Genomic DNA, 27,240 nt, shown 5'->3' on the forward strand with positions numbered 1-27,240 from the left:
CAAGGTAGAAAGCGGCTAGGCTTGCAAGCTATTCAGGGCAATTCAAGCTGGCCAAACAATGATTCCCCTACAAAGCAAGTAGCCTTGTGCTATCCCAGCTCGCCAAACAAGAACTCCCCTAGCTATAACACAGCCAGGCATTGAAGCTGCAAGGCTATTCAGTGCAATTCAACCAGACCAACAAAGGATTAACCTTGGTAGAAAACAGCCAGGCTTTGAAGCAACGTACTCTGTACTATTGAATCTGACCAACCAAAGATTCCCCTAGGTAGCAAGCAGCCAGGCTTTGAAGTAGCGAGGCTATTCATTGCTATTCTAGCAGCCCAAAAAACCATTTCCCTAGAACACAAGTACCCAGCCTTCCAAGCAGCAAGCCTATTCCATTGTATTCCAGCTCTAGAAAAAATCTCTGACAGAAAAGTGTGTGGCAATGCTAAAACACGTGATATATGTAAAAGAGAGAGAGAGAGATGTGTACAACGGATGCAACTCCAAAGGGGACCCAAGGCAGCTTTACACATAGGCAACTATTTGATGCCTTAAAACAATGTACAATTAAAATAAACATTTACATTGAATTTAAAACACATTAAAACATTTTAAAACATTACATTCATTATTAAAACCATGATATCTGCAATCATAATCCGAACATACACATATACATACCATCAACAAATACTCTTATATTTATATTCAACAATCCAGACTTCCATAGTTTAAACAAGTGCTCCTTAAGCTATCTGATATAGGGGACCAGCAATTTTCCCCCTAACATGCCAGGGCCTGATATGATATTTGTGCCCATCGGTTATCTGTTCATCTTTTTCCTGGAATTTTTCCAGAGGTCAGTAGCTTAGGGACCATCACAGACCTAGAGCAAACAAAACCTTGTAAGGTGTGGGAAATTCCTTCTCAGACTGGATAAGTAACAGGGAACAGCATGGGGAGAAAAAGTGAACCCTTCATTCAGCATTTCTGTTTAAATGCAAAGCAGAGGTCACAGCTGGTGATTATAATACAAAGTCGCTAGGAGATCTGAGCATGGGTAACCTGCATTTTGTACACCTGTGATAAGATTTACACAACAAATAGAATGTTTATTTTGCCTTCATAGTAAATGTAGCCAGGCTGAAGTTTTTCTTCAAACAAACAAAAAAATTCTGATGACTCCCAAAGCAGGCAGCTCCACACTTACTGTGGAGTAGGTAGCTCCATACAAAAGACCCTTAGAGATATCAAATGAACTTTTCTGTTTGAAGCAAAGCAGCTGTATCATTTAAAAAAAAACCTCACTTGGAAGTGCATTAAGTACTAGGAATATCTAACTACAGTAATGGTTTTCTCCATTGCTAGTCTGTGGTCCATATTGGTGCATAGTGGGGGGAAAGGGATCACTACTCTCACAGGGTGAAATGAGGTGTTCCCCCCACTTTGACTATATGCCACCCGTGTTTTAGCTCAGTATCCTCAAAAAAGATACTATCACACTGTACCTACCATGGAGACTTGAAGGTGAAACAGGTGGGGATAAGCAAAGGGATGGAAGTTGAATTGTGAAAGAGATCCTCAATATTTTTCTAAGATAGAAACTCCCAAACATTTGAATCCTCATGAATGGTATCTCCTGCACTGTATATCAATATATCAATATTCCTAAAATGGTATATCTTTTGAAAGCAATTGCTCTAGGAAGCACCTGGATTGCAGAACCAACCCAGTTCTTAACCATAGTTTCAGGATCTAGAGATATTTAAAAGTGACAGCTCTAAAATGTAACAGTAAAAATGCACCCAAGGCTTATGCTCATTATCCCTAGCTAGTCTAGCTTTTGACTGGACCTTCTGGACCTTCTTCTGTGGTTATGTTCCCCCATTAATCCAGGTAGTATACTTGGCCTGCACTCCAGTATTCCCTAGACCAGGAGTCCTCAAACCTTTTAAACAGGGGGCCAGTTCACTGTCCCTCAGACCATTGGAGGAGCTGAGGTGCAGGCTGCAGCATGCCGGTGGAAGAAGGGGACCTGTGGGCGTTTCAGAGCATCCGGATTAAAATAGGTACGAGGGAGAAGGGGAGGAAGGCGAGAGGAAGGGTCACAAAGGGAGAGGGAACCGTCCCGTTGTTGCCTTATCTTGCCTCTCCCCATCCCTTGCACCGGGAAGCCTCCTTTTTCTGCCGCTGCTCTAACTGGCCATGCCGGGAAACATGGAGGACTTGGAAGGCTTTCACCGGCATGCTGAAGCCTGCACCTCGGCTCCTCTACCGAGAAGGGAAAATAAAAGGCCGCCTCTTCTGCTGCTGCAAGTGCAAAGCAATGTCAGAAGTGGGATCCGCGCATGCACCCACCTGCCCGTGCACGCCCCCCTCTTTGAAAGGTGAAAGAGAGGGAGAGAACAGCTCTTCCCACAGCTCTCCCATAAGCTAACGGGTGGCAGGGTGCGTCCTTCTCATTGGACCAAAGCTCTCAAGGGGGAGGGCGCTCCCTACTGGGGGAAAGAATGAAAAATGTGGAGGACTCGGAAGAGGGGGTGGGACTTCGGAGTCCCTCTTCTGAGTTCTCCACATTTCCCAAAGTGGCCGGCTGGAGCCTCCACACATTAAAAAAAATCACGCACAGGCGTCCTCCAAGAAAAAGAAAAACAAACCAACAAAAGTCCCATGGCGATCATCTAGTGGCGACGGGGGCAGGACTGTGAAATCGGGAAGCCCCAAGTAACAGACTGGCACATGGGCGGTGGATATGGATTCAGTCATTCTACCTCAAGGTCCGAGGCAGTTGAGTAGTTCGGCAGCTGTATCCATGACTGAGCAGCCCTTTTTACGATCCGCTCTGCTCACCCAACACGGGGAAGGGGCTAGAAAAGGTGCCCTAAACATAGTCTGCCTCTCTTATCCCTGACTGGACTGCCGCATCCATAGGGGTCACTACCCTGCGGCCAAAAATGAAAAATTAACTTTGTAACATGGAATGTACAGACACTGTTGGACAACACTGGCAGTGAACGTCCCGAACGCAGGATGCTATCATTGCAAGGAAACTGGGACATAGCAGCGCTTCAGGAGACCCGGAGAGCAGGAGGGGGACAGCTGAAGGAAGAAAAAGGAGGCTACACCTTCTTCTGGAAGGGACTGCCTGAAGAAGAATGGAGAAAACATGTTGGCTTTACTAAATGACCAGATCAAGCACCTGACTGAAGCACCCATTGGCATTAACGAATGACTCTTAACCTCCCGAATTAACCTTGCCAGAAACCAACAGGCAATTATCATAAGTGCCTATGCACCAACAATAGATGCTGACGAAGACATCAAGGAAAAATTTTATTGTCAGCTGGACACCATCCTATTGGAGATACCTAAGGAAGACAAAATAATCCTCCTGGGGGATTTTAATGCAAGAGTAGGACAAGACTCTGACCTGTGGCCAGAGACCATAGGAAAAGACGGGGTTGGTAACAGCAACTCGAATGGCATCTTGCTTCTCATCAAATGCGGAGAACACAACCTTGTCATCACCAACACACTCTTCCAACAGAAAAACAAGCTCAAGACATCATGGAAGCACCCCCAGTCAAAGCACTGGCACTTCTTGTGAATACACGTGCCAGAGACGGTCACAATGTGCTTCTCACACAAGAGCCATGACAGGTGCTGATGACTGCTGGACAGACCACAGGGTAATCTGATCCACGATGGCTATCAAGATCGCCCCCAAACGCAGACTCCAAGGAAGAAAAATAAGGCGAAAAATGAACACCCAAGCCCTTCAGGAGCCCTCCAAACGAGCCCTTCTCCAAACAACACTCAAGGATCATCTACCCACTACATTGGAAAGAGCACTACCAGAACCTTCTGATTTGCAGGTCCAATGTGGCTGAAGAGGCCCTCTCACAAACTCCACAACAACAAACCAGGGATGAGCTTGCAGCACTGCCTCAGCAATACCATCAGCCAACAAAAAATAACAAAGCCAGCAGACCTGACGGGATCCCTGCTGAAGTCTTCAAAGAGGGTGGACCTGAGCTGATACAACAACTCCACCAGCTCATTGAAAAAGTGTGGATGACCGAGATAATCCCAGCAGACTTCAAGGATGCCACCATCATCACCCTTTTCAAGAAAGGGGGTAGAACAAACTGCGGAAACTATCTCCCTCCTAACCTCTGCTGGGAAAATCCTCGCAAGAATCCTTGCAAACCGCCTATTTCCTGTCTCAGAAGACACCCTTCCAGAATCCCAGAATGGCTTCCGCCCCTCCAGAGGAACAGTGGACATGATCTTCACTGCACAACAGCTCCAAGAAAAATGCAGAGAACAAAATCAACCTCATTGACCTTACAAAGGCATTTGACACATTAAATTGCAGTGCTCTCTGGACCATCCTCCAAAAAATCGGGTGCCTTGAGAAATTTGTGAACATCTTGTGGCTCCTCCACGATGACATGATGGCAACAGTCTTAGACAGCAATGGCTCCCAAAGCGACCCATTTAAGGTGGAATCAGGTGTCAAACAGGGATGTGTTATTGCCCCAACCTTATTTTCCACCTTCATCGCTATGATACTTCACTTTGTTGATGGGAAGCTTCCCACTGGAGTGGAAATCATCTATCAGACAGATGGCAAGCTATTTAACCTCAGCAGACTGAAAGTCAAAACCAAGGTCACCACAACATCTATTATAGAACTCCAATATGCCAATGTCAATGTAGTGTGTGCGCATTCAGAAGAAGATCTACAAGCTACTCTAAACACCTTTGCAGAAGCATACGAGAAGCTCGGTCTCTCACTGAACATCGAGAAAACCAAAGTGCTCTTTCAACAGGCACCAGCCAATCCCTCTGCAAGGCCAGAAATACACATTAATGGTGTAACATTAGAAAATGTTGACCATCTCTGCTACCGTGGCAGCCACCTCTCCATAAAAGTCAACACTGACACTGAAATACAACATCGCATTTTTCCGAATGAAGCAGAGGGTGTTTGATGATCGGGACATCTGTAGAGATACCAAGGTGCTCATTTATAAAGTCATTGTCCTCCCAACCCTGCTATATGCCTGCAAAACGTTGATGGTCTACAGACGTCACACTCAACTCCTGGAGCAATTCCATCAGTGTTGCCTCCGAAAAATCCTGCATATCTCTTGGGAAGACAGGCGGACAAATGTCAGCGTGCTGGAAGAAGCAAAGACCACCAGCATTGAAGCGATGTTCCTACGCCATCAACTCCACTGAACTGGCCCACGTTGTCCGAATGCCTGATCACAGTTTCCCAAAGCAGTTACTATATCTCAACTCAAGAACAGAAAACAGAATGTAATAAATAAAAATATAACTTACAATAAAATTAATTTAAAAAATGCAAATAACGTCAAATAAAAATTACACAACAATTTTTAACCAATACCACCACCACTTTGCCACAGCAACGCGTGGTCAGGCACAGCTAGTATATTATACACGAAGAGCAACAGTATACAAGTTATGTCCAAGTGTTCATGTTTTAGTAACTTACATGAAAATCCATAAAGCTACAAGGGCTTTCTATAATTCTTCATTTTAGCCTTTCTTGTTGTTTTGGTTATTATTCCTGTTTTTGCACTTTTATAATTTCCACTGCCTCACTCCTCCAGACACATAAATATGTCTTTTTTTAACCGATCACATGTTTCAGATGAGAAAGTGGTAAACTGTTCATGGAAAGACTAGCAAATTGTAAAAATTCTGCATATAGCTCTATTCATTCATTTTATTGTTGCTGCTGTTTGCCTTCAAGTCATTTCTAACATGACTTGTTTTTATTGTTGTTTTATTGTTTTTATTATTTTAAAGCTAAGTGTATTGTTTTAATCTATTTCTGTAAACCGCTCTGAGCCAAACTGGGAGTAGCGGTATACAAGTCTAATAAATAAATAAACATATGTTGTCCTAAAGTAATCCTATCACAGTGTTTTCTGGGGCTGATAGTGCATGACTTGCCCATGGTCTCCTAGTCAGATTCCATAGTTAAGCAGTGAATTGGTACTTTCCCTCGGAAAACCCCAGAACTGTTTAGGCATTCTGTTTACCTACTAATCTTAAATGGTGGAGAGGTGACATCTTACCTCATCACAGCTATTTCAGCGCAACTTGGGAATAACTGTTGACAGGAATGAGGAGCAGAATTTCTGCTAGATAACTTAGCAACAATTCTGCTCCTCATTCCTTAAGTTGACATAAAAGCATTTTCACAAGGTTTTTTTTTTGCTACCTGAGTAAACTACACAACCATTACTGAACTTCACTGAGGGTAAAATTATTTTACAATCCTTTCCAAGTGCTAGAAGGAGAAGAAAATGGAGACAGTCCAAGGAAAGGAAAAGAGCTCTTGGTTTGGCTCTTAGGCAGAAGAGGAGCTGCTGTTTCACAAACAGAAGGGCAGAACAGAGGTCAGCAAGTCCTAGCTCATTCGAAAGGCAGAGCCATTGCTCTCATACACTGCTGCAGCTGTCACACAGCAAAAGCTAGAACTGTTTGTACTCTGTGGTTACACAGAAAAAGGAATAATTTTTAAAAGGTTATTCTTGATGCACAGGGATAACATTTAATAAAAATTTCAATGCATACAGTTGTGTAGCTTCACTAGTCATTTTAATATACAGTAGAGTCTCGCTTATCCAACATAAACGGGCCAGCAGAACGTTGGATATGTGAAAATGATGGATAATAAAGAGGGATTAAGGAAAAGCCTATAAGCATCAAATTACGCTATGATTTTACAAACAAAGCATAATGTTTTACAATAAATTGACAGAAAAAGCAGTTCAATACACGTTAATGTTATGTAGTAATTACTGAATTTACGAATTTAGCACAAAAACATTGCAATGTATTGAAAACATCGGCTACAAAAACATTGACTACTAAAAAATTGACTACAAATAAAGATAGAATTGCTGCCTAGAGAAACAGCTGTTGATCTGGGCAGGAGGCAGGCTGCGTTGGATAATACAGAATGCTGGATGAGTGAAGGTTGGATAAGCGAGACTCTACTGTATATCAGAAACATTAGACTCCATTCAATATAAAACATACAGGCAAAAGAAAGACCTCTACTCACCTGTAACTATGCCATAGTTAGGAGGTTCAATAACAGCTCCATAAAACTGAATGATATTCCGGTGGCTGAGCACACTGAGTATTTCTGCCTGTTCAAAACCCAAGGAAAACCATTAGCTGCACATATAAAACTTCATGAAGCTACACTGAATCAAACACATACTATAGTTAACCAATACTGATGGATATTACAAATTACTTCCACAGGAATGGCATCCATGCTGAACCATCTTCATGTAAAGGACATCTATCCGTGGACTGAATCCAGCTAGCCATGTCATTTTATGTGGTTTGCAAGGCTTTCAATCCCAAGCATTGTAGTTAACATTTATACAGTCTTACAATTACAACCTGTCCTTTGAAGTCAACCTTAAGACTGATGTGGCCCACTGGCCCTTGGTGACAATGGGTTTTGACACCTCTGATGTAAAGAAAGCATGAAGGGAAGCATGCATGTTTGAATGTCATCCCACCAATAAACTCATGGAAATTTCTGTGATCACATTTTCAGGGCATCCATAACTACTGAATTTGGACTGAGAGAATAACATCTCCACACAGTTCTGTCTCAAAGGACCTTTTAGAGGGGTGAAGTAGAGAGTGCTGCTTTGTAACAATTGCCTTTAATCTGCAATAGGACTCCTGCACAAAACGGTGAATATTTTGTGCCAGTTCTGAAGTTCCATTACCTTCTCTAATTGACTGAGCATGGACTGTCATAAATCAATCAACTGTGTTCGAAAGTAGAACCATACTTCAAGTATTTTCTCTTAGAAAAAGGAACAATTAAAATTGCAACATGGGTTAAATATGGATGGTTGGTAGGTTCAGTCATTTAGTCCTTGAATCAATCATTCCCTTTGCTTGTAAAGTAGATACAGTATGCTGCAAATAAAATATTGTGGGAGCCTAAACAGAGAGGACATCAGGGTCCTTATCACATTTGCACACTTGTCGCACTATGGTTCCATTTTAAATGCCATGGTAACATCCTATGGAATCCTGGAATTTGCAGTTTATAGGGACAGACATTTCCAATTTCCAGTCCAAAAGATACACTGGTGCATCTTACCAAACTACAAGGCCCATAGGATGAAACCATGGCAGTTAAACTGGTATTAAAGTGCTATAACAATATAATGAGCCTTGTTAAATTTCTGTATGCTGTGGTTTTATGTAAATTGGCATGTTATTCATTTTATATGCTGATGTATTGTATTTTATATGTTGTGTGACACCACTCTGTGCTGCTTTGTAAGCTGTCCCGAGTCCCTATGGGAGATAGTGGTGGGGTATAAATAAAGTATTATTATTATTGTTACTGTTATTATTATGTGAAAGTAACTCGGGGCAAGATGTCTATTCTTGCTTACTTACTTGAATTCAAAGCAAGTGGTTCCAAATTGCATGCCACAATCTTAACGTATTGTGTGGCTTAGTCATCAGAAGTTGGGGAAATTACCCCAGAAGGCAAATAGCTTATGGTGACTTCACAACACTATTAGCTACATACACCATAATAAATCTTTCAAAACAATTACACAAATGCTTCATTTTCTGTTGAAAGGACATTCACAGGTCTATAGAACATGGAAACTTTAGGCATGTGAGTAGCGAAAGTTTATATATTTATATATTTCTTGTTTATATATTTCTTGGATTTCTCCACAGTTTTTCAATGGACAACTTTCTCTTCTGTCCTAAGAAAGAAAAAGTATGCTTTATTGGGAAGCACTGAGTTCCATCCCTGAATAGTTGAGCTCTCATTCTAACCAGTTCCTGATTACCAGGAATACATTTCCAAACCCTGTTACCCTTTAACATCACTCCTTTATCCTTGAATACTGCTTTCCTTGTATGAATATTCTTTCCTTTTCACATCCGTTATCACCACAATATTTCTTTTTGGCTACAATAAATGACCTAGTTTTTACTAAACATGGGCTCGGTTACTGTTTCATCAGTTTCATTCGTGTTTGCTTGCTTGGCATTCGGCACTCTACTTCAGGGTCTGGCACACTTGTGCGTTTTGGGCCTGCTCCTTGGAGAAAGACTGCGTGTGGCAACAGGCCCTGAAATGGAGCGCCGAAACAGCGCATCTTACTCGGTGCTCCACTTCAGACCAAATGGCAAGTGCATCTTCAGGGTCTGAAGCGGAGCGCTGAATAGAATGCGCTATTTTGATGCTCTGTTTCAGGGCATGCTGGCAGGCCTGTTTGCCAGACACAGTCTTTTTACAAGGAGAGTGGCAAGCAGGCTCGAAACACATCCACATGCCAGACCCTGAAGATGTGCTGTGTCCACACACACCAATGGAGTTACAGTAAGATTTTTTCCTTTGCTTTACACAGTTAAGGGGGGAGAATAATAATAATAATAATAATAATAATAATAATAATAATAATAATAATAAAACTTTATTTATACCCCGCCACCATCTCCCCAACGGGAAATGAGAGAAGAGAGAAGTGCCGGTGTCTCCCAGGCCCTGCAGCCCTGGCAGGCACAAAAATATTTGTTTTGTTTCTTACCTTTTCTGAAACGCCATTTGAATAGGTGCCCATTTTTCAGAAGCGGCGCCCAAAAACAAAAATGGAGCCATACAAATGGAACATACAGAAATGGATAGCAATTCCATACAAATGCACAACACTAGTTTTTACTAGGCGATGAGGTAAAGCATTACCCAAGAATCCAGGCCAGCTAATCACCTAAATAAGCAAAGGGACACAGCGAACCCAGGCAGATGCAAGCCGCATGGTCACTTTCTCTGGGAGAATTTGACACAAGCTTTTCAATTGCTTCCCCTTTCTTACTGCTGCCATGATTCAAATGTGACAGTTAAACTGGTACAAAACTAGTGAGGAAGGTTAATGTATCTAGAGCAATTATTTTATTTTCTATTAGGATATGAAAAAGAAATCTGGGATTCCCACTAATATAATTATATATCAGTATTCCCTGACTTGATCCACAAAGAGATAGTAGTAAGATGATGATGAAAATGTAAGAAAAACATTCTGTTTTATACCTTTGTCTGTGCTAAGAGGTTTTTTAATCATTTATTTAGCAACCAGATCCATGCCAAAAACCAAGCAAGGCACTGTAACATAGATAATATGGTTTCCTTTTGTGACGATCATATTTTGAAAATAAAGTTGATTTTTTTTTTAGCCAATAGATCAACCAGCCAAATCAGTTGAATTTCCCAGCATGAAGCACTCTTTCATGACATAAGATTGCAGGGTTAGAGGTGTTGAATGTTTCCAGCCCTCTGGTGAGCTGAACATCACTAAGTGCTGAGGAACATTTATCATGTCAAAATTAGTACTATAGATGAAGAAATATTTGCCATGTTTTACCAAAGAAATACCAACACTATTTATAAAGAGCAAATAGCTGAAGTGGTTGGCAATATTGAAGGAACAATTACATAGCATAATCTTGGGATTTTTCAAACCCCTCAGTTCTTTTCCTACAACGTTGTGTAAAATCATTCTCTAGAGTATTACACCATTTAGACTAAGTTTCAGTTGTCCAAAATAATGCCTTAGTATTTACTGATTACTAACAGAGTGCTTTTTCATACATACAAGGAGGATTTCTTCGTCAAGCTAAATTATGGTACAATGCTGCAAATCTTAAATCCATTCTAGGTTTATGGCAGGCACCTCAACCCAAAATAGGTATAACCTTATATCTTTCTCACAGCACATTAGTTAATAAAAATGAACAAATAAAATAACGGAATCCTTCTGCACTACCAAAGCATCAATAAAAAAATCTGAAAGTTTGCCATTAAGATGCTGTATACCACTAACATTCCCACAATGGTATCCATAACAGAAAGACACACATCATTCTATCACAATGGGAGGGACACCATAATGATGTGACAAACCCTGTCTCCCATTTCATGGATGCAATGTGCTACTGAACTGCCAGGAAAGGGTTCAGGAGCCATACTCATCCATGACATCCATAATTTGGATGCTAACACCTGACATCCCCAGACAAGACACATCTCAGACAGTGACTCAAATCAAGCCCAAACACAGCTAGCAAGAGCCCCTAACTCTCTCTTGATATGAACCAAGCCATAGACAAGGAAAGAATGGAACACCACTCCAATTACAACACACAAATCCATATTATTTTTATTTATTTATTTTAAACATTTGTACATCACAAAAAGGATTTCATTGCATTATATGTAATTTGCCAGTAAGACTCTATGGTATTAATTTCTGGTAGAATTTGTTAAATTTGATAGGGATTACTATTATTCATGGTTTCTTGTTTCTATAGAAAGTTCAGGAAGATAACAGGAATGTGGATAGGAGGGTTGCACTATATGTGCCTTTAATAAAAATAATGCCTATAAAATTTAAAGGTTTTCACCTGTTTAAAAAGAATAAAATGTTGGCTTCAGGGATACCTCAAGTGAGAGGACACTCCAAAGTTGAGGCACCACCACAGAGTGAAGTTCTGCCTCTATAATGTAATGATAAATGCACTTTACTTACAGATTTCACAGACAGCAAGAGTGGCCAGCATAGGGGCTAATAACTTTGTTATCAATAACTTTGAAGCATAGGTTCTTTTTATTGCAAGTTCAGTCTGAGAGGTATAACAGAACTTTTACAGAACAACAAACAACATTTAGACTTATAGACATACAGATTCTATGCAACTACATTGGATTCACAAACAATCTACTTTTAAATTGGCTAACAAACAGCGGGGGGGGGGGGGTTAGAATTTCACTCAGCATTCATACACAACATGCATCCATCTTCATGCACACAAATATTACCATATTCTTTCTCCCTTCTTGGAGAAGCACCTGCATAGGCCAGATCCAGCTTCCACTGCTGCCTGCCAACGCATAGTTCCAAAATGCCAAAACGCCAAAACTTCAAAATTCCAAAAAGACCACGACTTCAAAATGCACTCCTTCCTCTTTCCCTGAGAAAAGGAGGCCCCAAAAAGTGAACAGAATCCTGCTTTCCCATAGCAGATCTGCCACTCCCAAGTACACCATCTCCACTGAGCATGGCGGGTGAACAGCGTTGCGGTCTGTCACAAGTTCTGGATTGTCATAAGGTCACTTATATAGCCATGTTTTGCTGATGTCCCAAAGTTGTAAATGAATGATAGATGTCTTCCATCCTGGAATATCCTTAGTTTCCTGTTGATTCCTCTTGATTGGTGTTAGCAAACACAAGCAGCTTTGAGTTGACTTCCTTCTTCACAGTTGTAAACATGTCTTTTATCAGTCACAGTTCTTATCACAGTTTACCAGGCAGGTCAACTATTTCAGGTCTCATTAGCAGATTTTAATTAACCTGAGCAGGTTGTTAATGGTTTGCAGGCCTTAATCTACAGACTGGTGTCTTCAAATTTACTAACTCTCTTTCACTTTTCCATTCATACCAACATATAATAAATCCATATTTTGGTCATACTTTGTTAAATTAACAATCAAAAATAGTTGTGTCCAAGGTTCCATCTTAGTTTGTGCTGTCCTTAACACACTACCCAGCCACAACTCTATTTTTTAGAGTGATTACCAGCAGACAGAAAATGATAAACCTCCCTGTACTGTTGCTACACTCCCATATCTACTCACTTCTCACACCATACTGGGGACCTGTTTAAATATCTAACATTGGTGTGGAAATGTTGTGCTTTTTCTACATTCCCAGTCTGAAAAGATCATTGAGATTATTTAACTTTTATTTATTTATTATTTATTTCCATCATTTCTATCCTGCCCTTCTCACCCAAAGGGACTCAGGGCGGCTCACAATCTGGCAAGATTCAATGCCAATATACAATACAAAAAAGATAAAACATAAGCAATTAAAACAGACAATTTAGCAGAGTACAATAAATAAATTTAAAACAATACAATATAGAATACTTGAACCATTCATCCGCAAGCCCTTGTACATAAATCTTAATCCGGACTGAGTCAAAGCCAACAGAATTCACTCATTAAACGCTTACTTGCAAAGTCAGGTCTTTACTTTTTTCCTAAAACTCAGAAGGGATGGAGCCTGCCGGATATCACTGGGGAGGGAGTTCCACAGCCGAGGAGCCATCACTGAGAAGGCCCCACCAGCCGCACTTGTGAGGCAGGTGGGACCGAAAGCAGGGCCTCCCCAGATGATATTAAAGTTCTCGTAAGCTCATAGGAGGAGATACATTCGGATAGGTAAGTTGGACTGGAACCATTTAGGGCTTTGTAGGCCAAGACCAGCACTCTGAATTGGGCTAGGTAGCATATTGGCAGCCAGTGGAGCTGACGTAACAGAGGAGTGGTGCTCTCCCTATTTCTTGTTTCAGCTGGAATTGGAGAAACGTATAAAAAAGCTTCTCATATGGATGGCGTAAGATAATGAGATTTTAAAAGCGATGTTATATTTAAGAAACAATTTCCCTTCCTTTCCCTAATATTTTATTTACTTCACTTGTCTCTTTTCTAAATCAAATGAAGAATGTGTGACATTGAACTAGGGAGGTTGTACCAAAAAAAGCAGGTCAGAATCAGCATCCAAAATGCCAGTTCCAGACCATTTTGTCGCCCAATCAGGGCCGGTGCAACGTGGAGGCAAATGAAGCGGCTGCGTCGGGTGCACGCCAAGGGGGGGGGGCGCTGTCGAGGCCTCAATAGTGCCCCCATGTAAATTTACTGAGGAGGGAGGCGGCAGCGGCGGGGACCATCGTCTCCCTCCTCGGCGAAGAGCTAGGCCTCAGATGAGGCCTTCCACGTTCGCCAAGGAGGGAGGCGGCGAGGACCATTGCCTCCCTCCAAGGTGAAAGCAGCAGGCCTTCACCTGGGAGGGAGGTGATGCTCCTCCCCGCCGCCGCCGCCGCTGTAGGTAGGTGCAGGGCCTCGGGGGTGGGGGCGCAATTTCGGGGGGGCACAGCCACTAGGTTCACTTACAAAGCGAAATTACCTAGGGCCGCACCCAATAGAGACAGCTGAGCCACCTCAGCAGCAGCAAGGCATTTCTAGTAGCCCAGCAACAATGAACCTGGTTTGGTACCACTGGGCAGGACCTCAACTGCCACCACCATCTCCCCTGCACTTTGTGTTTTTTGTGACTTGCAAAGGAGGATAAGAAGAGGGAAGACAGAAGCACCCCCTTTCCCCCTCCCATCCTCTTGAAGAATCACAAGACAGGGAAAGTGTACAAAAACGCACTTAGCATACGTAAGCTGCCCTGTCGCTGTAGTGACACAGATGAGAGGGAGAATGGTGACAGCCATCTCACGTCCCTGGGCTACCTGAGCCCAGGGAGGACGGGATAGCTGTTGAGAACCTGCAGCTGGTTCCTATGCGGAATTGGCTGTAGATATCCAGACTGCCATAACTTGGGGAAGAACCTGAATCCTGGGGCAGAATTCAAGTTTTCACATGGCTGCTGCACTTTTCCTTGATATGAGAAGAGGTAGAGTTCCATGAGTAGATCCCCAGTCAGTTTGTACATATAAATTCTGCATGCAGTCCAACTTGTCAACGTAATCTCTTGGTCTACATACAAAATGCCCCAGATTTTACCAGGGGAGATATTTGTGATTGCATAATGGGGCAAGAAGGGATGTTATTTTCCATCCTTAATGTGCGGTCTTCATCCCAGGAACATCTGTATGTTTTGCTGGCTCTGTAAGAAGCAACCAATCAGATGCTTGAGCAGGTGAAGTATTCTCAGGAGCCAGTGTGAAGTCAGCAATTTCCCTTCTGGTCTGTACATACATACGTACACACAGAGTACTAGAGATAAATATTTCTGTTTCAGTTAAAAGTCAGCTTTCCCATCCACCTCTTGTTAACATCTAGTGATATTCTTGTGTTTTGTCACAAAGCATTGGCACTGTGACATGAGGCACTATTCAGTGTCAGGAGAAAACAGTTTCTGGAGAGAGGGGGACCCCATTAGGGAACTTTCACACTGTGTTACATTTTCACCACTAGCACGGCAGATAACTTTTAAAATATAAATACCTTAGCTCCACCACCAACAATCCCCTTTCCTTGACAAGCAGTTTCTTGGAAGGGTTTGATTCTTTCTGAAAGTGGACTATAATATATGTGTGGTGTGTGTCTAATTGTCCTGTCAATGCACCTTTAGATTGAGGCATGCAATTACCACCACTGGTTATACTCTTACTGCACACTTCATATGCAAAACGTATATGCAGAAGGATCGTAGTTCAGTAGCAATTCATATATTATAACCACTGTTTTTCTAAATAGGGCTATCTGGAATAGCTGACAGTATGACAGTAAACAACAGTGACTTCAATTGATTAATGGCCTGATATGGTGTAAGGCTGTTTCAAACATCCGAATGAAATCATATATGGATTATGGACTAGATCATGTGTTACTCCAGGGGATTAAAACCTTTTGCCCTAATATAGACATTCAGATCCATGATATGAACCAACAGCAATATCTTATGTCAACAGTACACCTGCTTTATCATGATGGTAGCTATGACAATGACAATGATTGTGCTTATCAGCTGCTTTGTTTCCTATAATATATTAAATAATTTGGTTATACCAATATCGTCAGGTCCGCTGCAGATAAAGGTCTCATTTCAATTGTGCTACTGTAATAAGGTTGCAGTTCTAACCTTTTAGCGTGCAAGAAGGATTTCCTTAGTGCTTATGGCCTTCTTTGTATACTAGTATGACCCTCAGTGTGTTCAATTGCCTCAGGCAAAAATATTATTCTTCCCCTTGTGAAGATATTCTGACAAGTTCTCTGACAGGTCCTTTGTATGTAGTTACCATATCTTCCCAAAATGTGCAATGAACATTTCTTTATACACAAAAATTATATGCCATTTTTATCACAATTCAAGCAATTGTGGAAAATTTTATGTTTATTATTTTGTCACTAATTTGCATATGGACATCAATATATTTCCAAATATTCTCTGAATTTATTAGGTAATATTTTTCCAGTCTTCCCTATAACAAATGTGCACTATCTAGGCATAACTCTATAGTTCTGAATGTGTTTTATGTCAAATATCTGATTAAATTTCCTTCTGATACTTTAAAAAAATATTTCATGATCATCATAACCAATATATGGATGAAACAAATAGCCTACTATTTGTATTCACTTCAGAAATGTTAGACACATGACTAACGGCAATAGAAAATATTTTGGTTCGCGACTCCATTTAGACTCAAACAATAGAGGGTCAAAGAGACAACCAAAACCAAACCAAAACAAATAAAAACACGAAGGACAAAATTATAGGACATTATGCAATAACACTTAGCACACAATCAATGGGTGCATTCCCAGTCAATCAGGCCAATGCAGCATCCTTCTCCCTCCAGGGGACTGCCTTGGAGATAGTTCTGGGCAGCCCTCTCACTGCTACCTAGTCCTCTCATCACCAGCTGGTATAACAGTCCCAGCGCAACCAGGGATACCCACTGTACTGTTTTTGCTTCAAACAAAACATGACATAGACTGAAATAATATAATACAAACTGGGATAGCTTCTCCCTGAGGACCATGCCCCCCTCCTTTACTTGGAACAACTGGCAACGAATCCACCCTCCCTGCTCTTGCAGGCTCCAGTGGACTCCCTTTTACTGCTGCTATCTTCAGCTGGGAGCTGAGTTGTCCCTGCAGTAGTTGTAAGGAGCCACAAAAATTGTGCAGGTAAGGTTGGCCATAGGCAGAAGTTTTTTTATGGTCCAGAAGGCTGGCAAAGCAGGAATGCTCAACTAGAAGCTGTTACCTACTGGGCTGTTTCTGCCACCGAGAAGAGCAGACAAGTGTCCAGTGACTCCCTTTTAACTGCTCTGTTATAGCACTGTAAGGATCAAAGTGAAGCTGGAATGTTCAGATCTTATTTCTTCAAAAAGTACATTTTGTACTGAATATTCTTTTAGACATTTTTATATATTAAGATTTTGTCCTTATTACTTGGGTAAATAACAGCAGAAAAGGCCAATGTGGCTCTGCAGAATCCAGCAGGGTCTAATCAAGCAGCAAAGCTTTTGCTTGAAAGCTCCCTGAGAGACCACTCCATCTTATCTCAATTTAGCCACTAAAAATTCCTTTAAAGGGGGTGCTTGGCAATACAATCTAATCACTAAAATATTTTAAAAGGATGGAAAAGAAATATATATATCCATCAAAATCTGACTGTGGCCCAAACCCAAGCAACTGTTAAGCCAAGCAGTAAGAATATATGCATACTTCTACCTAATAAAATGTGAATCAAACACTTTGCATCTGATTCTCCATGTGAGCTTTTTATGCAAACTTCTAAAGTACAAGGAAGCCTGGGGTGGAAAAGCTATTCTGAGAGCTTTCACATAGTTCATATAATTAGGGAAACCACTTCCTTTGATTGTAAGTGTTCAAAACAGCTGAATTTCTTCTTTCAAAAGAACTCTATGATTTGGGTCATCTCTTTTACTTCCTCTTTCATGTTTCTCAGGATGAGAGGTGAGAGGCTGAGGAGCACATTATTGAGGGAAAATCACTTTTTGTTTTAAGGATTGAACTTACAACTATTCAAAAGGTGGTCATTTGGGAACTATCTTTTTTCCTCTCCCTCTGCCTCCTTTCCTTTTCTGCTGAGGTCCTTCAGTAGCTTAAGTGAGCACACTCCAAAATGCCAATTTAAGACTGACAGAAAACTGGTTTGTGGTTCATAAAGAAAGGAAATGTATGTTAGCTTTGTACTGTTTGGGATGGATGTGTAATTGGAAAGGGGCAGAGAATGTAAGGGCTTGGTCTTTTTTTTCCTGACATCCTTAAGCAGTTCTGAACACTGACCAAACCGAGAGGTGGACGGTGGGGGAAGAGAAATTTAGATGTGTATAAAAGAAAAAGACAGCCATTATCCTTGCTTTTGAGAATAGCGATATGTAAGTCTCCCTCCAAAGATGCAAAAAGAGAAATAAGATAACAAATTAAAAGAAGAAAGGTCACTTGTGTTTTAAAAACCAATTCCAAAGCAATACTAGTGTGTGTGTCACTTATTCCAGAAGACTTTTTTTGCCAGCTACTAACTGTCAACTACAGAACAGATCTTCTTTCCAGCTTCGTTCTTATAATTAAAAATAAAGATGACTGAACAAAGTACCCATCTGATTGGTAAAATGACTTGAGCTATAAGGAATCTGTCCACCTAGGCCACAGTCCAAGGCAAATCTTGGCACGCTTAGACAGGTTGATGTTACACCTATGGCAACCAACTTCCGAACTATTTATTTCTAATTACTAAGCGAAGGTTGGATAAACTCTACTGTGTGTATGTATGCATGTGTGTGTGTGTGTGTGTGTGTGTGTGTGTGTGTGTGTGTGTGTATGAAGGCTTTCACAGCCGGAATCACTGGAGTGTTGCGTTTCCAGGCTATATGGCCGTATTCTAGCAGAATTTTCTCCTGATGTTTCACCTGTATCTGTGCCTGGCATCTTCAGAGGATCCTATACATATATATAGTTTGCCCATATATATTGTTAAGTTTCTGAAATGCCAAAAATAATTGAAAATGTACAGAAATTGGAATAACACAACCAGCATATAGGAAGCATTTGAATTTTTTTCATTTTTATATATAAAGAGGAAAATAAGCAATGATCTTGTCTTGTGTCTTGTGGAATAGGTGGATGGACAATCAACGATAGCATGCAACACCTCAGGTAGTAATTTTAGTTCTTAACAAAATAACTGATGCACCTGGCTTTCTAGAAAAAAATCCAACATCTTCTTCCAATTGCTGAATCGACTTTAAATAGATACAGTAGACTGAATGCAATCTGTTGGCTTAGAGAAATAATTAGATCATCATACTCGGTCCTTTCTATCCTTCCTACAAAGTGTTCTGCAATTTCCAAGATCTATCTTTTTATCCCCTGCTTCCCTTCCATAGCCCTTCATTTGCTATCAGGCCACTCACTACTTGGTACTTGCCCGATTGCATACAGCTTTTGGTTATACAAGGTCTTTGGTTTGTGGTTATGTATAATGTGGAAATTGATACCGTATTTTGAATTTATTTTGGTAATCTCTTCAGTTGCACTACCCAATCAAGCAGCCTCTAGGGCAGAAACATAGTCACCACCAAGGCAGTTTGAAAAGGTTAAAGAGATTATTATTATATCCAGATTTTTTTTAAAAAAAATATAGTGAAACAAAAGTTTATATTGCCAGGTACATTAAGAAAAAAAGCAACAAATACTATTTATTCATTTAGCACACAGCCACGCTAGGATTTTGTCCATACACTCAGCTCCAGAAACTCATGCAAGAGGGTAGTACTTGTGGAGCATTGAATAATGACATATTATATATCCTGCAAACTAAATTATCCCCTAGTAAGTTTTGTGTAAAAGCCCAGTTGTTCTTCAACAGCTTGTACAATGCAAAAACACATGTATGTTTTGAGGACAATATTCGGGTACATAGCTTATACCAGGCATGGAGAAACTTGGGCCCTTCAGATGTTTTGGACTTCAACTCCCACAATTTCTAACAGCCTACCACCTGGCTTATATTGTCCTCTTATATTGTCACTTATACAGTTGAAACCCAGCTCATTTATTTCAGTTGAAACTAAACCCAGATGCTTACTTTAGGTTCTATATCAATGCCCTCTCCTCAAATACACAGAATCGTCTTTTTTAAAAGGAGATGTAACAAAACACTACCTGCACATACAAAATAAATTATAGAACAAAATCCATTCTCGATCAAAAGGAAAAAGAAAGGTAGAGGAGAAGAAGTGTGTGTATGTTGGGGGGCGGGGGCATGCAAAGACACCAAATGCAGAAAATCAAAATGAAAACAAAAGCTGTAAGGAAGACAAAACAAAAGTTGTAGGAAGACTAGATAACTTTCAGCTCGAGTCATGTATTGGACTGCCTCTGAAATACCGTTGATGGTACAACCATCCTGTGTAAGTGTTGTTGAGCCACTGCAAAAAGAATCTTTGCTTCACACATACTAAACTAATCCTAAGCATTTCTCTCTGGCTGTAGCGATTCTTCTGGTCACTCCGTTGGTGTATTTATGTAAGAATGAAGGGCAGCAGCAGCTTTCTCTGTATCTGTGCAGCGCCCAGCTAAAATAAACAGGTACTCAGTGTTTCCTTTTAACTGTTTATACTATCTTCTTAAAAAGGAAAGTTTCTTCATGCACATCTTAAATGGCAGAGAGAATAAACACAGAGGAACTTCATGAGCTGCAGCTGCATTACTTCATCATTCTATTTAATTTTTTTTCCTCTCTCAATTTTGGGATGCAAATATTGTATCTAGCTGTGTGTTTTCAATCAATAAAAGAGTCCAGCTCCCAGAGACGAAAAGGAACATGCCATATGAATTAATATTTCAATCAAATAAAATTACCATCAAGCATGCTAAGAGATTGGGGGAGGGGGAGGAAGAGGAAAAGAAAGAGGGGGCTGAGAGCCATGGCTCTGAAGAAAATCTGGATTAGCCTCCACTTACAAAGCACCCTCCAAATGTGTTAGATTGCATCTCCCATCATCTCCAGTCAAAAGGCTTGGGTGGAGGGAGTGAGGCCCCCAAAGATCTTGAGGGCCTCGATTATGGGAGGCTAATATGGATGCTCAAACCCTTGTTGGGAAGATGCAAACTGTAAATAAAGCTCCAGTGATAAGGTTACACTCTACTAAAACACGTTGTTTTTTAAATGTTGCTTCATAACGGAGTTGAAAGTGGTTTATACTGTCTTTCCTCATATACTATGAATCAACATGTATTCACAAAAGTATAAAACCAGAAGATGGTTTTACATAACAAAGGGGAGTCCGTGATTTTAAAATATGATGTATGCTTGCAAGGAAACAACATCCCAGCTTAATACTGCTTCAGAATTTATCCAAGTAAAGATGGTGCCAGTGTCAACAGGCACCTTTGTTCTGGGGGACAGGATGAGAGCACAAGGCAGCTCCCAGCAATCCTTTGCAACTCTGGAGCCCCCCTAAGCTGGTCAGATGCAGCCTTGCGGTATTAGGATAGGCTAAAAAACTTGCCATAGGCAGTGGGTTTAAATACGTGTAGAGATACAGTTGTCCTATTACTAACTAATATACAGAACAGAACAATGATAACAGACAAATTATGATCCTTACAAGCGCATGAGTAATACACAAATGAAAACTGTTTACAACATTGCATCAAACATTATATTCATGCTTGTATGTTTTTTTAGTAACAAATAAGTATGGTCAGTAACTGAATACAACACTTTGAATTGTCCCACGTAGATAAAAGTCTTAGAAATGCATGGTCACAGGAATAAACAACTGATAATTTCTTCTATAAACTGTGGTTCACACTTTAGATAAATTCATCAATGTCCCATGCAAATTAATGTATTGGAGATGCACAAAAGGAATGTAAAACATAAAAGAATGTAGAACAACAAGGATTCCCGGGTATTTTGTAATCCTTGTTTCTGGATCAAAATCCCTTCTTCAGGTAGCTTCTGAGGGTTCTTTCATGTATTTGTAGTAGACTCTCCTGAAGCTTTTGTACACTATATTTAAAAAAGACAACATAATAGATTTGCTGTTGCCAGCACCCAGTAACATTTAACAATTTCTCATTGGTTTAACACCCATTAAACAAAGAAAAACACTTACTTCCACTAAGGAGTTTGTGGCTCTGCTGTGATGCTTCACTGTGGATAATGATCCTTCTGCCTTCCACCTGTGAGCAATCAGCTCATGGAGGTAGCTCCCTTTTTAAGGATTGCTAGCTACTTGGAGAACTCATTCAGGGTAATTACAAACACAAGAAAGATCTAATTTGTCATTTAAGCCATGTGGATGGACTGTATGTAATTTAAATATCCAAAAGGCTTCCCTCTGTAGTAAAATCCTTTTTATGTCCCCACGGGGTTTTATGGTCATCCTTTCCAAAGCACAGAATCTAAAACTTGTATAGGAGTGCGATTTCTCTAAAAAATGTGTCTAAAGGATGGAATCTGATGCTTTATTCTTGATACGGGAGCGATGTTCTAATATTCTGGTCTTTAGAGATCTAGAGGTCATGCCCACATATAAGAGCTGACAAGGACACTCTATAGCATAAATGACCTGGTCAGTGTTACATGTAGTGAAACTTCATAGTTGTATATTGAATTTTAAAGTAGGATGTATAAATTGTTTGATTCTAACAGACTGAGAACAAACAGCACAATGTCCACAGTTTGTGTGGCCTCTAAGGTTGGATTTCTTCAAAAAGTTGGGTTTTATTAAATCAGAGTTTATTAATATGTCCTTAAGATTTCTCGAGCGTTTGTTGGCTAATAGTGGTAAGTTTTGGCATCCAGGGATATCTCTAATTAGGTGCCAATGTTTTCTAATAATTTTGTGGATTTTTGGAGTGAATTGTGTTAAAGTTAATGGTCAAATGATGCGATCATTGTGTTGCTTTGTCTGTTCCTTTAGTAAGTTACTCCTGTCTATAGATTCTACCTTCCTAATATTTCTGTGTACTCTAGTGGGTTTAAATAGCCAGTTCACGGGAGAGATGCAGCCAATTATCTTGACCCATTCCAGTCTGGGTTCAGGCCTGGTCACAGCACTGAGACGGCTTTGGTCGTCTTGGTGGATGACCTCTGCAGAGAACTTGACAGGGGGAGTGTGACCCTGTTGGTTCTCTTGGACATCTCAGAGGCTTTCGATACCATCAACATGGTATCCTTCTGGGGCGGCTTTCAGGAATGAGGATTGGGGGCACTGTACTACAGTGGTTCCACTCCTTCCTGGAGGGCCACTCACAGATGGTGAAGCTGGGAGATACCTCCTTGGACCCCTGGCCTTTGACCTGTGAGGTCCCGCAAGGTTCTGTTCTTTCCCCCATGCTTTTAAATATCTACATGAAACTGCTGGGTGAGGTCATCCGGAGTTTTGGAGTTCGGTGCCATCTCTATGTGGATGACACTCCACCTACTTCCAAGGAAGCCCCTCGGATCCTAGACCAGTGTCTGGCTGCTGTAATGGATTGGATGAGGGCCAACAAACTTAAGCTTAATCCTGATAAGACAGAGGTCCTCCAGGTCAGTCATTCGGCCGATTGGGGTATAGGGTGGCTACCTGTGCTTGACGGGGTTACATTCCCCCTGACGGCACAGGTTTGGGGGTCCTTCTGGATTCATCGCTGTCACTTGATTCTCAGGTATCGGCGGTGGCTGGGAGGACCTTTGCACAATTAAAACTAGTGCGCCAGCTGAGACCGTACCTCGAGAAATCTGACTTGACCATGGTGATCCATGCTCTAGTTACCTCAAGGATGGATTACTGTAACACACTCTACGTGGGGCTGCCCTTGAAGACGGTCTGGAAACTGCAGTTGGTACAACGGTCGGTTAGCTAGGTTACTAACTGGAGCTGCTTACAGGGAGCGGTCAACCCCCCTGTTTAAGCAGCTCCACTGGCTGCCGATCACATTCCAGGCCCAATTCAAGGTACATCTATATATATAAATGACAACACAACCCATCATCCATGCCTCTAGGTTGATACAACAAAAAGAAAAGAAAAATAAAGTCTTAATTAGAGGGAAAGGAATAATTGTTTTTATCCAATTGCTGCCAGTTAGAGGACTAATCTCTGCCCACTTGGTCTCCTAGCAACCAACTCAGCCCAGGGGACAGGCAGACTTAGGCCTCATTTAGGCTTCTTCCACAGATTATCTTATTTGCACTGGATTATATGGCAGTGTAGACTCAAGGCCCTTCCACACAGCTATATAACCCATTTATAATCTTATATTATCTGCTTTGCACTGGATTATCTTGACTCCACACTACCATATAATCCACTTCAGTGTGCATTTTATACAGCTGTGAAGAAGGGGCCTCATATAATCCAGTTCTAAGCAGATAATATAACATTATAAATATACAGTAGAGTCTCAGTTATCCAACATAAACAGGCCGGCAGGATAAGTGAATATGTTGGATAATAAGAAGGGATTCAGGAAAAGCCGACTAAACATCAAATTAGGTAATCGTTATACAAATTAAACACCAAAACATAATATTATACAACAAATTTGACAGAAAAAGTAGTTCCATGTGCAGTAATGCTATGTAGTAATTATAGTAGAGTCTCACTTATCCAACGTTCTGGATTATCCAACACATTTTTGTAGTCAATGTTTTCAATATATCGTGACATTTTGGTGCTAAATTCATAAATACAATAATTACTACATAGCATTACTGCATATTGAACTACTTTTTCTGCCAAATTTGTTGTCTAACATGATGTTTTGGTGCTTCATTTGTAAAATCATAACCTAATTTGATATTTAATAGGCTTTTCCTTAATGCCTCCTCATTATCCAACCTATTCGCTTATCCAACATTCTGCCGCCCTGTTTATGTTGGATAAGTGAGACTCTACTGTACTGTATTTACAAATTTACCACTAAAATATCACAATGAATTTAAAACACTGACTACAAAAACATTTATTACGAAAAGGCAGACTGCGTTGGATAATCCAGAACATTGTATAAGCGAATGTTGGATATGTGAGATTCTACTTTAATATGAAATAATTACTGGGATAGAATAATGCAGAACAATATAATCTCTAAAACCAGGACAGTAAATAAAGAGCAACACTCTGAAAGCAGGGAAATTGGAAATTCCACAAAGGAAACAATCAGGGCCAGCTAACACCTCCCAAGAAAGGATTCTTCCAGAAAGGAAGCTGAGAAGGCAGTGAAGCACTGTGTATTACCAAAGTCTGGCTCCAAGTGCATTAGAGTCTCACTTATCCAAGCCTCGCTTATCCAAGCCTCTGGATTATCCAAGCCATTTTTGTAGTCAATGTTTTCAATATATCGTGATATTTTGGTGCTAAATTCGTAAATACAGTAATTACTACATAGCATTACTGCCTATTGAACTACTTTTTCTGTCAAATGTGTTGTATAACATGATGTTTTGTTGCTTAATTTGTAAAATCATAACCTAATTTGATGTTTAATAGGCTTTTCCTTAATCTCTCCTTATTATCCAAGATATTCGCTTATCCAAGCTTCTGCTGGCCCCTTTAGCTTGGATTAGTGAGACTCTACTGTATAAAAACACTAAAATCAGAATATATAAAAATTAATGTGGTATAATAAAACAGAACAATACAATCGCTAAAATCAGAACACTAAATAAAGAACAACACTCTGACAAGAAACAATCAGGGCCAGCTAACACCTCCCAACAAAAAAATTCACTCAGGGAGGAAACAGCCAGGCTTTAAAGCTGCAAGGCCATTACATCCTAATCATTTCCCCTAATTGCAGCATTCATACTTGCCTCCAACAGACCAAAAAAACAAAAAAAAAATCAGAAATATTGTATATTCACAACCTTTAGGAAATAATATCCCCTGATGGTGCAGCATGTTAAAGCGCTGAGCTGCTGAACTTCTGAACCGAAAGGTTTGAATTGGGGGACCAGAGTGAGCCCTCATTGTTAGCCCCAGCTTCTGCCAACCCAGAAGTTCGAAAACATGCAAATGTGAGTGCATCAATAGGTACTACTCCAGCGGGAAGGTAATGCCGCTCCATGCAGTCATCCCACATGACCTTGGAGGAGTCTACGGACAACGCCGACTCTTCGGCTTAGAAATGGAGATGAGCACCAACCCCCAGACACGACTGGACTTAATATCAGGGGAAACCAATTCCTCAATACTTTATTTCCCATACCACCATACTTCGCCACAGCAACACGTGGCCGGGCACAGCTAGTTACCTATAAAGTTCTGAACGGTTCAGGACCTGCCTATCTTCGTGACCATGTCGTCCCCGATGAACCTACATGATCTCTGAGATCTTCCGGGGAGGCCCTTCTCTCGTTTCCACCCTCTTCACAACTACGTCTTGTGGAGACGAGAGAGATGGCCTTCTCGGCAGTGGCCCCCCAACTCTGGAACTCCCTCCCTAGGGAGATTAGGTTAGCTCCCTCGCTAGCCTCCTTCAGGAAACAACTAAGGACTTGGATGTTTCGGTTGGCCTTTGGTGAGACAAGCATTAGATAATCAACCCTAGATGGTATTATCCGGTATTTAATTAGTCCCCTAGTTTTATTATCTATGCATTTCATTTCATCATTGTACTCTGGCATAGATGTTTCATTTCCTCCACCTATGTAGACGACATAACTGTACTTGGTGGTTCACTGACTATTAACTATTACAATATCTCTGTTTTATATTTGTTATTTGTTATCTCTCTTTTATCTTGTTATACCGTGAATTGTACGAGGGCTATCCAGAAAATAGATTACGTTTTGGAATTTAAAATGAACGAAGTATAGGAGAAAACATTTATCATATGCAGTTGAAAGCCAGACCCACATATCACTTCTCAACATAGTCCCCATTGAAATCTAGGCACTTCTCATACTAATAAAACTTTATCACTTGGCTTGCATCCTCAACCAGGCGGGCGTCCTTTTCCTCAGCTGTGCATGTGCATGCGCTCAACTTTCCCCCAGGCTCGTCCTGGATCACTCTTCTAAGGTTTTGCAAGAAGCACACCTTTCCTGTCCCAAAATACGGTCGCCATAACCTTCCTTGCAAGCATTTGCAAAACAGAAGAGCGATCCAGGACGAGCATGGGGGAAAGTTGAGTACATGCACAGCTGCGGAAAAGGACGCCCGCCTGGTTGAGGATGCAAGCAAGCGGCAATGTTTGGTGGGGAAGGACTTTCCAAACTCTTTTATCGCTATGAGAAGTGCCTAGATTTCAATGGGGACTATGTTGAGAAGTGGTATTTGGGTCTGGCTTTCAATTGCATATGGTAAATGTTTTCTCCTATACCTTGTTCATTTTTAATTCCAAAACGTAATCTATTTTCTGGATAGCCCTCGTATATGTTGTTTTTGCAACAAAAATACACTCAGAGACACTTAACTTCAGTGTCTCTAGCCAAAACTCAAGGGTTTGCCCAAACTGGGCTTCCAAAAGCAACCGGAAAATAACCCGGATTAAACAGTAAGAAAATCCAGATTAAGCAGAAAAAAAAATCCGGATTAAAACTCAGTTCAAAATAAACAGCAAGCAAACAGCGCTGTGACAAAGAGTTCCACTAG

The 27,240-nt window shown here is 40.8% G+C and overlaps 1 protein-coding gene and 1 long non-coding RNA gene across 3 annotated transcripts in view; both read right to left on the reverse strand.

Moving 5' to 3' along the window:
* The window catches only part of map3k20 (mitogen-activated protein kinase kinase kinase 20), a 160,097-nt gene that overhangs the window by 110,570 nt on the left and 22,287 nt on the right, over nt 1-27,240 (reverse strand). For both annotated transcript variants that reach the window (XM_008118119.3, XM_008118121.3), the window contains exon 3: nt 7,100-7,187. In XM_008118119.3, the coding sequence (XP_008116326.2) occupies nt 7,100-7,187 (88 nt within the window). The remainder of the gene's footprint in view (nt 1-7,099; nt 7,188-27,240) is intronic.
* Nucleotides 19,277-23,073, reverse strand: LOC107983307 (uncharacterized). Its single transcript, XR_001730743.2, has 2 exons — nt 21,769-23,073; nt 19,277-21,662 (listed from the first exon to the last, which is right to left on the reverse strand). It is a non-coding gene; the product is annotated as an uncharacterized LOC107983307 (long non-coding RNA).

This window comes from Anolis carolinensis, chromosome 1 (assembly GCF_035594765.1).
Source record: "Anolis carolinensis isolate JA03-04 chromosome 1, rAnoCar3.1.pri, whole genome shotgun sequence".
In the NCBI taxonomy this organism is placed as follows: domain Eukaryota; kingdom Metazoa; phylum Chordata; class Lepidosauria; order Squamata; family Dactyloidae; genus Anolis; species Anolis carolinensis.